At 54.1% G+C, this 13,803-nt stretch overlaps 1 protein-coding gene across 1 annotated transcript in view; it reads right to left on the bottom strand.

The window, feature by feature from the left end:
- SH3RF3 (SH3 domain containing ring finger 3) overlaps positions 1-13,803 on the bottom strand; it is a 388,315-nt gene that overhangs the window by 85,083 nt on the left and 289,429 nt on the right. The window contains 1 exon segment of the mRNA XM_058534325.1: positions 7,864-7,943. Coding sequence (XP_058390308.1) covers positions 7,864-7,943 — 80 coding nt within the window.

A 13,803-nucleotide genomic window follows, 5' to 3' on the forward strand; every position in this document is an offset into this window, starting at 1 on the left:
CCACAGCTGGCTCAGTGAGCCATGTCCACGAGCACCCAACTTCCAGGGCGGGAAATTCACCCTCCAGACTTTAAAAATAAAGCAAGTGTTAGCAACTGCAATAAATACCCTACAAAGCATCTGAACTGTTAACAATCAGGTTTGTGATGCGGGGGGAGGAGCCATCAAACAACTGAGAGCTCACTGTCTTCGGGAATGAGCTGATCATCTTCCACTCAGCATTTTAGGATTCCCACGCCATTTAAGGGCACAAGGGCTTTGTGTTCACTTCTCAGCATAAAGGGCTGTTTTCATCCTTCCCCATCAAAAGAAAAATGAGGATTCTTTAGATTGTGGGCATCAAGCCATCTTGATTAAGACTATTAAGTCAGCAAAGTCTTCTTTCAAATTCCATTTTTATTTTAGATAAACACAGACATGGTTCCTAATGAAGTAATAAAGGCAGCAGTACAGGCAGCCAAGAGGTGAACTTGGCTGGACGTTTGCTGCCCAATTCGTTCAAGTTGGACGACGTGTGTGGACCACAGTGCCGCAGAGCAGGGATGTCAGCACCACCCCTCCCGCGCCCAAGTGGGCACAGGACCTGCTGAGAGACAGCATCCTTTAGGTTGGTTTGCCAGAGGTGGATTTGGATTTATCCTCATCATGCCTGTTCACACGGACAGTCCAGATTCCTCACAGTGGGAAGTAGATATTTCAGCCCTTTTATTTATTAGATGACCCATGAGACAGACACCTCTCAGGGCCTAACAATAGGCAGGGCAGACAGTGCCATTTCCAAGGATGCCATCAACGCCATCGCACCCGAGGGGCGACATGCCCCTCTTCCTCGAAGCACAGCTCTCAAAGTCATCAAAGTCAAAAACTCTGATTTGGGCCGGCCCCATGGCTTAGGGGTTAAGTGCGCGCGCTCCGCTACTGGTGGCCCGGGTTCGGATCCCGGGCGCGCACCGACGCACCGCTTCTCCTGCCATGCTGAGGCCGCGATACAGCAACTAGAAGGATGCGCAACTATGACATACAACTATCTACTGGGACTTTGGAGGAAAAAAAAAAGGTGGAGGATTGGCAATAGATGTTAGCTCAGAGCCGGTCTTCCTCAGCAAAAAGAGGAGGATTAGCATGGATGTTAGCTCAGGGCTGATCTTCTTCACAAAAATAAAATAAAATAAAATAAAAAACTCTGATTTTACCTTATTTGTCAGGAGTTGATGTATGGGGGCCTTATGGACAGTTGTGCAGAGCTGCACCTCCACCCCAGGTGCATGAGCCATGGGCTGAGGCAAGACAGTTTCCAGAGGGCAGGAAACTGGCCTTTACCATGGGCCAGGCTCTCACACGGTCTTATACAAGCCCCACGTGAACTCTGAGGCTGGGATTACCCCCATATCACAGCTAAGGAAACTGAGGCTCAAGAAGATGGAGCATCTGCGCTTACACAGCAAGTTAGAGGCAGGCGGCGGTCTGTGGCCCCAAGGACTGGGCAGGACCCCATGCGAGGCTGTGGAGGAGGCCGGCAGGCCCGCTGAGGTTGCCCAGGCGAGGCCAGGTCTGGAGACGGGGAGCCGTGGGGCCCACAGCATAGGGGGTCCTGCACCAATTTGACGCTTGCTCTTTTCATCTTTATTTTAAATTTATTCTGTCGATGAGTAATCCCTCCTCTGGCCTCAATATTTCAAGTGTGCCCTCTAGGTATGTGTTGCCGGGGGAACTGGGATATAAATAAATCTGACTTCACCTTGAAAAATCTCTGCCCCTCCTACTTATTTTTCCTTTGGGTGCCTCGGGGGGAAACCAAATGCAGATGGATCTGCCAGGTCGTTTTTCTGCGTGTGGTGTCTGCAGATCTGGCACTTGGCTCGTGCTGGGCGGGGCACTGGCCTGGAGCAAGAGAATATGTCACAGGGCGTCTGCTTTCCTTTCCGATGACTCAAGAAGAAGCACCAGACGGACCACACTTGAACAGAGGATGACGCAGCCCGCTCTCAGCCGGACACCTGCAGCTCTCCTAGCCCCTGCTCCGGGCACCACGTCACTCAGTCTAGGCTCCGAGTGACGGCCACAGGGGTGCCAGCTCTCCACTCCCTTTCCACCCACGTCCCCTCGGCCGCGCCCTGCCAGCACTGCGAGTGCTGGCAGTCTCTGGGCAAGCTGCAGGCCTGTCCTCACGGAGCCTGCGGGGGCCACGGCCAAGCACGGGCCTGCGGGCCTGCTGGGAAACGGGGCAGAAGCAGTTGGCACCACATGGTGCTCGTCCTTCTGGTTCCCAGGGCCCGACTCTCACGTTTTGTTCCTTCGAAAGGCCTTGGCAGCTTTATGCAGACCTCCACGGAGGGCTCAGGGCGGTCTCAAAACCACACGTAGATCAGACAGGGGCTGCCCCTCCAGGCCCAGAACTCACCTCTGTGGATTCACACAAAAAAGGCTGGTACTAAAAATACCTTATTTAAGGCAATAGTAGGAGAATTTGGCTCAGAATGCCTTCTTCCCCATCGCCCTGTAGCCAATATGGGGCTTTTACGCCAGTTAGGAAAAGGTGCCCACTCCTCCAGGCAGCCCTGCGAGCATGAGTCAGGAGTGTAGCGCCAGGCCCCACACCGCCCTCCCCAGGCGCCCTCGCACAGAGAGGGCACAGGCTGGACACGGCGGGAGCTGTGACACTCAGCTTGCTATCGTGCACTGTCTGTTCTTACATGCAGCCTGTTGGGAATCTGGGCACAGCACTCCCTGAATCACTCGCTCATTTCTATAGCAAGATCTTCACTTGCTGTTAACTGTCTACAGACTTCCCTTCCGCTGTCATCAAGGAGGGAATGACAGGATTTCAGTGCCTTCATTAATTTCTCGCCCCTTCTCCTCTATGTGATGGCTTACTCATGTGTCTTCTAAAATATGTGAAAGATTTTTCCCATTCCTGCTGCAAAGATCTCTGCTCCTGCTCCTCTGGTTGCCAGGGCCACACGGGCTCAGATTAGTGAGACACGTGCCCACTCATTGATTGTTGATTCAATAGATGTCTACCGAATGACAGCCAGGTGCAGCCAGCTCCTGGGAAGGGGGAGATGGATGGCAAAGGTGCCATGCTAGGGTCTACACAGGATGCCACGGGGCCTGGGAGGGGACCACCCACACTCAGAAGGCCAGTAAGTCCTCCTGAAGGAGGTGACAGCTGAGCTGAGGGGGCTGTGAGGTGACGAGGCACTGCAGACAGGGCTAACTGTGGGTGCAGGTGCTCAGAGGAGAGAATCAGGGAGAACTCAGGAGCTGTTCAGACAAGGTTCTCCCAGTGGAACCCAATGTTGGGAGTCCAGGGAAGGAAGGAGGTGGGGGCAGTGTGGCTGGGAGGCCGGCGCAGGGACTGGCGTCTCTCCCACACTGAACTCACGGGAAGTGTGCCTGCGGGGCTGTAGAGCAGTGACCCCTACGGGGCAGGCAGCAGCATCCGCATCACCGGGGAACTTGTTCGAGATGCACATTCAGGGTCTCACCCCAGAGCTACTGGGTGAGACCCAGCAATTTGGGCTTCAACAAGCCCTCCAGGTATTTCTGCTGCATTCTGTCTGGGTATGGTGATGCCCAGCCCTGGTCCCCACCCAAGGCCACAGCACTGTCCCTCAGAGTGGGCCACGGCTGCTCACGGTGCCGCGGTGCCCCTCAGTGGGAATTTTCCCACAGGGCGCAGCTTCACTGTGCCCCTCCAAGGGCAGCCTGGAGTGCACATGGGCTCGCTTTGGGTGGGGAATCTGAAGGGCTGCCAGGGTCCAGAGCTCCCAGGGGGTCAGCTGGGCTTCCTGCAGCCACTGCTCAGAGCCTCGCTTCCCCATGGGCACGGCTCCTGGGAGCCGCCCCCAGCAAGCCTCAGCCTCGGGGTCGGCTTCTAGGAAACCTGACCTGGACAAACCTGGTGCTGCTGGGGACTCTCCCACCGCCCACCCGGCTCGCACTGGCTCAGGAGCAGTTCCTTTCTGTCACTGCCCGCCAGCCTGCCAGCACCTTTCCCAGGATCCAATCTCTGCCTGCCAGAGTCCCCTATCTGCTCAGGGGGTCCTGCTGCTCCCACATGCGTTTCTCCCACTCCCTCCCTGTTTGGGGCCTAGTTTGCTCTCTCCTTTAAAGGTGATCTGAGCAGCAGAGGTCACCTTCTCCACACTCTGGGGGCGGGTGCCATGATCCTGGAGGCGGGGACGGTGAGGCCAGGCGCTGTCAGAAAAGGCTGGACGGTGGCTTCACCGCAGCCTCGGCAGGCACTTATGTTACTGGGTTCTGGGGCACTGACCTCACACTAATCAAGCCCATCGCAGATGGGAGCACAGAACCAGCCTCCATGTGATGGATTTGTTGTGGAAGACTCCCCTCTCCTGTGCGGGCCATGGTCTCCTCACCAGTCCCCTTCTTAATGTCAGAACACGGGGGCCACGCAGTCATTAGAAGGTAGCTCATCAACCTCTTGACCCTCAAGACTAACAGAGGTGGGAGCACAAGGAGGGCGACCACAGCCTAGCCTGTGTGACTGCCCTGGCCACAGATGGGTCCCCTAGGAGCAGCTCCGGCCCAGGATCAGGGATGCCCCTCCACCCCGTGCACTGGCAGGAACATGCTGCCTGCTGCCCCTCGGGCTTCCCTTCCTGGTCTGCAGGCAACCCCCTCCCGCTCTCCTCGTCTTTCTCCGGCCTCCCTGATGAGACTCCAGGCCACCCAGGTGGCATTCAGGTAGTCACACACTTCAGGAGGCTCTTGGTTTTCCCACAGGAACGAATCTCACTCATCAGCCTGTGGAAGTTTCCTTCTCAGACGGTGAGCTGCATTCAGTTCCCCAGAGCGAGGCTCTAGGAGCCCTCATGCGGGCGGTGGGAGAGCTAGGGAGTGGCAGTCCGACTTGGGTTTGTCCACCTGACCCTTGTGCTTTTCCCCCACCTCCAGCGCCCATGACTCCTCAGCAGAGCTTTCAGGAGACTTGGCCAAACTGCTGAAGGTGCCGGATGCCTGTGGAGGTGGCTCAGCCCCATCCTCGCCTGTCCTCGGCTCTCTTCCTGCCCCCGTGGTCTTCCCTCTCCTTGTCTGGCTCTGAGACGCCCATGGAGAAGTGGAGGTGAGACATAACCCCCAGCCTGAGTGGTGGCCCCGTCACAGTCTTCCCTACCGACCTTTAGATCTTCAGACCCAGCAATCTGGGCTGCCTCCGACTCGCAGCATGGCCTCCAGGACCAGACACTCATTTCTGCCCCCGGGAAGCATGGCAGGTCAGGCAGATGAAGGGCAGACAAGCCCGATGAGGTGAGAAGACAGGGCGTGGGATCCTGTGGGTCTGAGTGCATCAAGGTCCCTAAAGATGAGCAGCCACCTCCACGCACTGGGTGGGCAAATCGAGAGGCCCTCATGTGTCTCAGCACCACCGCATCCTCAGGAAATCAGTGTCCGCGGAAATCTTTCACACGCCAGGAGGAGAGGACGAGAGCAACATCCTGCCGCCAGTGCCGACCAGAAAAACCAGGCCTTTTAACCGCACGGGCTAACGTTTCAAGGCACATGACTGGACCCACATGCTGCAGAGGACTGCAGAGCGAGGGGCTGTCACTGGCCTTCCCTCAGCCCCGCCGGCACGCCTTGGAGGCCCGGGCCATTCCCGCTGGCAGACTCTCCTGCTCACCGCAGTTTATGTGAAGGTAGCGCCCCTCACACTCAGTCTCAGACCTCTGAACAGGACTTCTGGTACTGTTTGGGAAGAACAGTCAGGTAAAGAGCCTCCACACTCCCACCCCAAACACCTGTCACCACTAAGCATGGGACCACTAACTTCTTGGAGCTAAACAGGATGGGCCAGTGCTCAGGCTAATCCCCTACTTGATAAACCACTGAGGTCAATCTAATCTTTCCCTCCCCAGGAATAAAATGAAAAATGTGATTTCAAAGGTCATGCTCTCGAAGTGCATCATGCACAGCACTGTAACGTCCGTGATAGGACCTGCCGTGATGCTCATTACTTGGTATAAACAGCCAGGGAATGCACACATTGAATTTACAACAGCCAATCGTAGTCACGCCAGCCACGATTCATCTGCTACTCAGATGGCCACTGTGACCAGCGGACACAATCCTGCCAAATTACTCACCATCCTCTGAAGAACATTATCTGACATGTAAGTCTCCCTTGTGTTACCCAAATGAAAATGTCAACCCAAACAGGGACAGCCATGCTCTAGGAGTGAGGCAGAGAGGGAGAGAGCAGAGGGCTGAGGACTACAGTGACCCCCTTGTCCGCCATGGCAGAGCAGGGCCAGGGGAGAAAGAGGTCCCTCCATACTCTGCACCAAATTAAAAAGGCCTCCATGACATGGAAGGTCTGTGCACGGTTGAGGCCTCCAAGTTCACAACACTTGGAGAGTGATATTCTTGGAACTGTATTACCTTTTGGGCCTCAAAGACAGAGCAGCCTTCTTGGGGGGCTGACCTGACGCATAAGAGCTGGGGACTTTGGGCCGACACCAGGAGCCGTGCGCACCCAGGACAGGGAAGGCTTTGGCTCGCACTGAACAAGTCAACAGTCATTGAGAGCCTGCGTGCAAGGCATTCATTTGGGGGGTGACCCCAAAATGAAACACCTGGGCCTTGTCCTTGAAGAACTCATCGTGTCCCATCTCTCATTTGGGGAACTACATTAGGGTCCAAGGGTCTCCCATGGACACAGCTCCACCTCCTCAGGGATAGGGTCCCACATCCAGCTCTTCCATCACCGCCCATGCTTCCCCGTGAGCTCCTCGGCCCCCAGGTGGGAGTGGACACCGCTGGAGCTTGTCCAGGAGATGGAGACAGAGGAGAGCATCTTCTGTCCAGTGTTGGTGAAAACCTGAATTTCACCCTAAACACATCTAGAAGGTAGCTTATTAATCTACGTTCCCCTCAGAAACTGGGTAACAAACAGCTAAGTCTCACTTTCCCTTTGTTTAGTTGGTTGTGGTAACGACCTAACCACAGCAGAGTGTGCAGACAGGGAGGACGTGCAGGGGTCTCCTGTCTGCTGCCAGATAATGCAGACGTTCGCCTGGGCTTCGAGAGACAGGTGAGCGGGTACCAGTGTCCTTAAGCTACTGCTAGGAAACCTTTTGAAGCTTGGCAAGTTGCTTTTTCAAACGGCATTTTTTGCCTGAAGTACATTCCATTCTGCAACAACACAGGTTCTCAGTGTCCCTTTGACCCACACCGGATCTATGGCACTTTCTACCTCGTCATGTTGTTTACCAAATTCATATTCTCCACCTTAAAACGTTCATTCAAGTAACTGAACTCATTGGCAAATAGAGTAGAAGGCAGTCTAAGTCTTCAGAACACTATTTAAATGGGGAATTTTTAAATTGCACGTATCTTTTAAGAGCTGTAATTTAACAAGAGCAGATTTTCTAATCTGGGGATAGCCTGCAGCCACTGTGCGTGGATGACAGTTCTGGTTGTTACGATACTGAGCTGCTTCTGAGTGGCTGGTAACTAGCGACTGCTGCAGGCTCCAGGCCCCCCGGCTCTGGCCACCCTCTGCCCTCCAGGGCCCGCCACCTAGACCTTCTCAGGGGCCTCTGGGTCTTGTCGGTTCTAAGGCTGCTCCTTTCCTGATTGGCCAGTGCCTGTGTCATCAAATATTTTGAATAGACCCCCTGCTTATAATAAATGTCTAGAGATAATGACATTTAAAGAACCTGCTAGACGTTTGTTTTCCACACTCTCCTGTCAGTGGTATTATTAGATGCACAAAACTAAGCTGACCAGCTAGTAACAAAATAGTAAACCCTATAGAAACCATATGTTTACATGCTAGCAGGGATGGGAGGGAGATGCTGAAGGCAAAGGGCCCCAGAAACATAAACAGCAGCTCACACGTTGAGGGGCAGCTGGACTTTGGGAGCCGAGCCCTGTTGTTCAGCCGCTGGGGTGGATCCGGCCGAGGAGGAGGAGTCCTGGAAACAGACAAGAGGAGACAGCAGTGAGTGGACAGGAGGCTCCCACCCCGGGCGGAGAAAGGCAAAGTGGGCTGGAGTCCAGAGGCATCTGTTCTCCCTTCAGGGGCCTGACTGATCCTGGGACCTCCAAAAAGCTCCGGTTCTGCTGGCCTGGTCGTTAAGAACATTTCTTCAGCCCACTGGAGAGAGCCTGGCGGCCAGCAACACTGTCCCGAAGCAGCTGTCAAGAGCCCTCTTGGAGCAGCTCAGAAATCACTCTGGCCTGCGTCCGGGTTGATCAGTATCACACTGTGTTCAACGTGGAAGAAGGCAGTGTAGGGAGGCCTGTTTTTATTCTTAGAACTTGAATTAATTATTCTTGTGTTTGTCAAAGAAAATCCAGACAAAACCTTTCATGCTACAAAGCATGAGCTTATTTAAAAACTACATTCCCAGGAACTGAAGATTAATCTCTCAAGAAAACTGGTCTTTTGGCAGTGGACAGAGGGGCAGGGTGACAGGATTCACAGACACAGCATCTCCCACCTCAGGCCCTGAGGGGCTCAAAGCTTCAAGGGTTTACTTTGCAAGGAGATCCCTGGAGGAATGGTCTACTTAGAGATGGCTCCCGGGAAGCATCAGGTACACGCTGAGCTGTCTGAGGGAAGCGGGTGAGGGCCAGGAGAGGTATCTGGGCCATGCGATGATCGTGCCCAGGCAACTCCTGCACAGAGAATCCTGCAGACCCAGCCCGTGAGGGGCAACATTGGCCCCAAATCCCCTCACCACCCATGTCTATCGCCCGGCCTCAGTCTTCCTCGGGCTCTTTCTGTTCAGAGGTATTAGATGGCACAGTGAACTGGACTGTGTGACCCCAAAAGATATGTCCAAGTCGTAGCCCCTGGAACCTGTGAAGGTGACCTTATTTGGAATAAAGGTCTTTGCAGATATAAGGGAAGGACCTTGAGGTGAGATTATCCTTGATTAGAGTGGGCCTTAAATCCAAAGACAGGTGTCCTTGTAAGAGAGAGAAAAGGAGAAGACAGACACCCAGAGGGGAAGGAAGGCCGTGTGAAGATGGAGGCAGATATTGGAGTGACATGCTCTAGGCCGAGGAACCCCAAAGATGGCTGGCAGCCATCAGAAGCAGGGCGAGGGGAATCAGATGGATTCTCTCAGCATCCAGAAGGAACCATTCCTGCCAACATGCTGGTTTTGGACTTCTGGCCTCCAGAACTGTGAGAGAATAACTTCCTATTGCTTTGAGCCACCCAGTTTGTGGTGCCATTATAGCTGCCCCAGGAAACTACACAGATGGGGACATCTAGGGGTGCCTGGAGGAGAGTAGGGTCTATGTCCCTCAAAGTCGAGGGAGCCAGGGGTCTCCTCCTTTCCTCAAGGATCCCTTCTAGGCTCCTCCACCAGGGACAGGATCGGGATCCTGGAGGACACTGGAACCAGACGAACGGGGAGCCAGGCAGGCTGGAGCAGAACCCTCAGGAGCTTCTGGGGCTTTGGCAGAAGGCAGGTAGGGAAGTGGGCTGCGGAGGGGCTGCCCAGGGCTCTGGTTGGGAGGTGGACCATGTGTGGGTTCTCAGGTGGGCCAAGGTCGCTAGAAGAGAAATCACAAAGATGGGATGAGAGCTCCACCCAGAACACACTCCAGGCGGGCAGCACAACCCTACGACTTGGCTGACTATTATACCACTTTCTTGCTTGCACGGAGGGGTGAGGGGGCATTTCTCATCAGCCCACCGACCAGCTCTGACCAGGCTCAGCTGATGAGCTCCACGTGCTAAGGCAGCCTGATTCCCTCCTCAGGTGGTCAACGGCCCTCCTCCACCAGGAATCACAAATGGGGCCGGAAATCACAGCTGTCCACAACCTCTAAGAAGGGAGAAATTCCTCTTGTTTCAACAGTGGAATGCCTGCAGAATGAGAATGTGCAATAGAGAAGCACAGCTTCCCTCGTGTCTCCAAGGTAACTTGAAGTCTCAAAGGACTTCCCATTCCACGCTCCCACACCTGTGAGAGAAAACTTTGATTTTCAAAGGCAGCGCCTTTCACAGATCTCTTCCCTGGGGCTAATGCATGGACGTCGTGTTTCCAGAGTGTGTGTGGAACTGGGCTAAAAGGAGGGGATATTCCTTCTGCTGACAGATTCTGGGGACTTCTGTTTGCTCATCACACCTGCCCTCCCTGGGGAGGGGAGAGAGACAAGGAGGCATTCCCCATCAAGGCTTGGGATTACGTTCCTTCAAGATAGTCGCTGGTAGAGTTCACCACAGCCGGCCAGGGACCGTCCTCCACAGACCTTCAGGCAGGAGTGGGATGGCGACCTCTACAGGTACAGCCACCTGCTCCAAGCCCACCCTCCCCTGGGGTATTGAGCAAGAGCAGCAGGCACCCCTAGTGCTGGTTTCTGAGGAGCCACAGCTCTCCTTGTCTGGTCACTGGAGACAAGTGTGGGGAGGACATGAGGGCCCTTCACTCCCTCACTCCCTCAGGCACGGGCAGGCCTGGCACCACGCCGCAGGCGGTCAGCAGACGTCGCCAAGCACCTCCAGCATGAAGCTCAGCAGCTAAGCAAGGTCAGAGTTGGTCAGTGACTTGATGAGAAAAGCCCCCCTCACCCCCCAACATGAGCAAGAAGGTGGCGCGATGCAGGTCGAGTTGCAGGGTTGTTCTGCCAGCATGGGGCATGGTCTAGGTGCTCATGGACATCTGCTGACCACCTGACTGTCAGACCCGGCTCAGGGTGCAGACATGGCCTCTGATCCCAGCGTGGGGCTTACACTGGGGGGCACAATTGTTAGACATGTCATTATAGACACGTGGGGTCCCAACAAGTGCAGGGCCACAGGAACACAGAACAGGGACCTCACCTGGGGCCGCAGCCAGAGAGGCTTCTGCGAGCAGGAGGCAGCCCCCTTGGGCGATGTGGTGAGGGAGCTGCAGAGCGGCCAGAGCAGCGAGGGCTGGGAAAGGCAAGCTCAGCGTATGTGAAGACACTGAAAGAGAGGAACGGCTGGAGGACGGGGGGGACACTCGAGTGGGCACAGCGGGCCGTGCGAGGCCACCCAGACCACTGTGAGGTGCCTGGTCCTCACCCTGAGGGCCAAGAGATGCCACGGAAGGACGGCAGGAGACAGGGCGAGATAGGCTCAGGGCCACGGCTTACAAAGGGGCCAGTCAGGAGGCACTGAGGAAGTTCAGGCCTGGACCGGGGCCATGATGCTGGGGGTTGTGGGGGGTCTGGACATGCGTAGGAGGCTGTGGGTAAGAGCAACCACTCCCCTCAAACAGAGCTCACCATGGACTGTGCCTGCTCTGAGAATTTCGCCTGGAATAATGCATTTAATCCTCCTAATAAGCCTGTATAGTGGGTGTTATTTTTTATCACCATTTTACAAAATGAAGAAACTGAGGCACAGAGATGTTAGGTGAATGGCTCATGTTCACACAGCCAGTAAGTGGCCAAGGCTGGGCTTGAACTCAGGCAGGCTGGTGCTAGAGGCCACACGCTTATCCACCACGCCATCTGTATGTGTTTCTTATGGCTGCTGTAACTAAGGACCATAAACTTAGTGGCTTAAAGCAACACATATTTACTCTCTTACAGTTCTGAAAGTCAGAAGTCCTAAAATCAAGGTGTCAGCAGGGCTGTGTTCCTTCCAGAGGCTCAAGGGGAGAATCGTTTCCTTGCCTTTTCCAGCTTCTACGGGCTGCCTGCATTCCTTGGCTTGTGACCTCTTCCTCCATCTTTAAAGCCAACAGTGTAGCATCTTCAACTCTCTCTCTGACCTCTGCTTCCATCGTCTCATGTTCTCTCTGACTCTGACCTCCTGCCTCTCTCTTATAAGGACCCCTATGATTACATTGGGCCCACCTGGATAATCCAGGATCATCTCCCCATCTTATTTTCCTTATCTCTTTTGCCAAGTGAGGTACCATATTCATAGGTTCTGGGGATTAGGATGTGCACGTTTGGGAGGCCATTATTCCCTCCCCCACCAACAGGACTGGTGGATTCAAGGGCACAACAAAGGAGGATGAGCCAAGTTTCTGGCCTTGGTGACTGGCCAGATGGAGATGCCATCTGAAGAGATAGGAGCATGAGATCTGGGGGAGGGCACAAGCCAAGTGTTGGACGTGTTGAGTTTGACCTGCCTGGAGAACCTGAGGATGAGGGCAGCCGGTGACGCCAGTCAGGAGCTCCGAGGAGGGGACTGGCCCAGAGGGTCATGAGCATAGAGTCCATCTACAGGCAGTGCCCCCTCACAGTTAAGCTTTCACTCTCAAGTGTGCGGGGCTGTGTCTGTGTGACCCTGGGCAAGTCACTGTCATTGGGCCTCAGTTTCCTCATCTTTAAGATGGAGTCATGGACTTCTGCTCTCAACCAACGATGGAGTCACAGGGCTGGATGTACCCTCCTCCCTGAAACAACTGAGAAATCTGACAAAACATGTGACTTGATGGTTCCTGGGACCTTGGAAATCAAGTAGTGCAGGACAGAGACCCTGGGGGGATGGAAAATGGGGTCATGAAAGCTCCAGTCCTCCAGGTTAGTTGGAATATTAAACGCAGTAATTTAAAGCTCATAGTAAGCCCTCAATAAATGCTGGCTGTCATTCTTCCTGAAGCCAGCTGGGAGGTGGATGAGATGGCCTGGGAGGACGTGTGCAGTGGGGAGAGAGGATGCCCTGAGACTCAGCCTGTGGACTCCAAGACATAGGGGAGCCAGCAAGGGGACAGAAAGAACCAGGAGTGCAGGCATCTCGGGTCCAGAGAGGTGAGTGTTCCAAGGGGAAGCTGGTGTCAACCACGCTGAATGCTGCAGAAAGGCCAAGTCAGCTGAAAGCCAGAAGGATCCCTTCAGTTTGGACACGTGGGTATGCACAGTGTGCTTACATGGCTGGCAACCGTCACTAATGGATGCCCAGGTTGGCTCACACTCCTTAACCCCGCCTCCCAGGACACACAAAAGACATGGGCCTGTGCAGGCGACCCTTGGTCACTTGCTTCTGTCTTGTTGTGTTTTAAATCAGGTCCTGCTCGGCTGTAGCCCTCATGACATGCCTGTGCAGTGGGGATGCCCCAGGTGGGGTACCCAGTTTACAGATTAAGGAGAAGAACTGGACAGGGGCAAGGAGCTTGTGGGCCAGAGTCGTTCTCACACAAAGTTAGCCCCGAATTCTAGTTATCTGGGCTTGCAGACAAAACTTCCGTCAGTTCAGGGGTAGGGGGGCGTGAAGAATGTGTTGACCCAGCAGTTTCCTGTTAAGATTCGAACCTGAAACATTTGAACAAGGCTAAAAGAAGGTACAGACAATGGTTCACTGCAGCACTGTTTATAACACGAGAAACCTGACTACTGAAGCGGCCCACATCCAGAGTAGAGCGTTCAATGAGATGATGCGACCGACACCACACAGCTGTGACGTGGGGGGTCCACACTGATGGGCACGGATGGCTGTGCAGGTTCATCAAATGGAAAAGGAGGTGAGAGAGATGGGCGTGTAGGATTATCTCGTTTCTGTAAAAGATGCACGTATTTCCATGGAAAAAAAGTCTGGAAATCTACATACCAAATGATAACCTTGGTATTTAGGGTAGCTGGGATTTGGGATATTCTTTTAAAAATCTGTATGTTCAAATTTTTCATCATTTTAATATGAACAAGTGACAATGGTTTTCAGGTACATTTTCAAAGTAATATAAAAAGAATAACAGTTTCAATTATTTGAGGTCTGTTTTAAGATCAAGCTCTGGTTGACAGCGACCCCATGTCTTCTTGGATTCCACACACACCACCTTTTGGGGGATGCCCAGAGGGGACAGGACAGGACTGCGGAGGTGACCCTCCAACTGGCCGCTC

The sequence above is a fragment of the Diceros bicornis genome, chromosome 40 (genome assembly GCF_020826845.1).
Source record: "Diceros bicornis minor isolate mBicDic1 chromosome 40, mDicBic1.mat.cur, whole genome shotgun sequence".
In the NCBI taxonomy this organism is placed as follows: domain Eukaryota; kingdom Metazoa; phylum Chordata; class Mammalia; order Perissodactyla; family Rhinocerotidae; genus Diceros; species Diceros bicornis.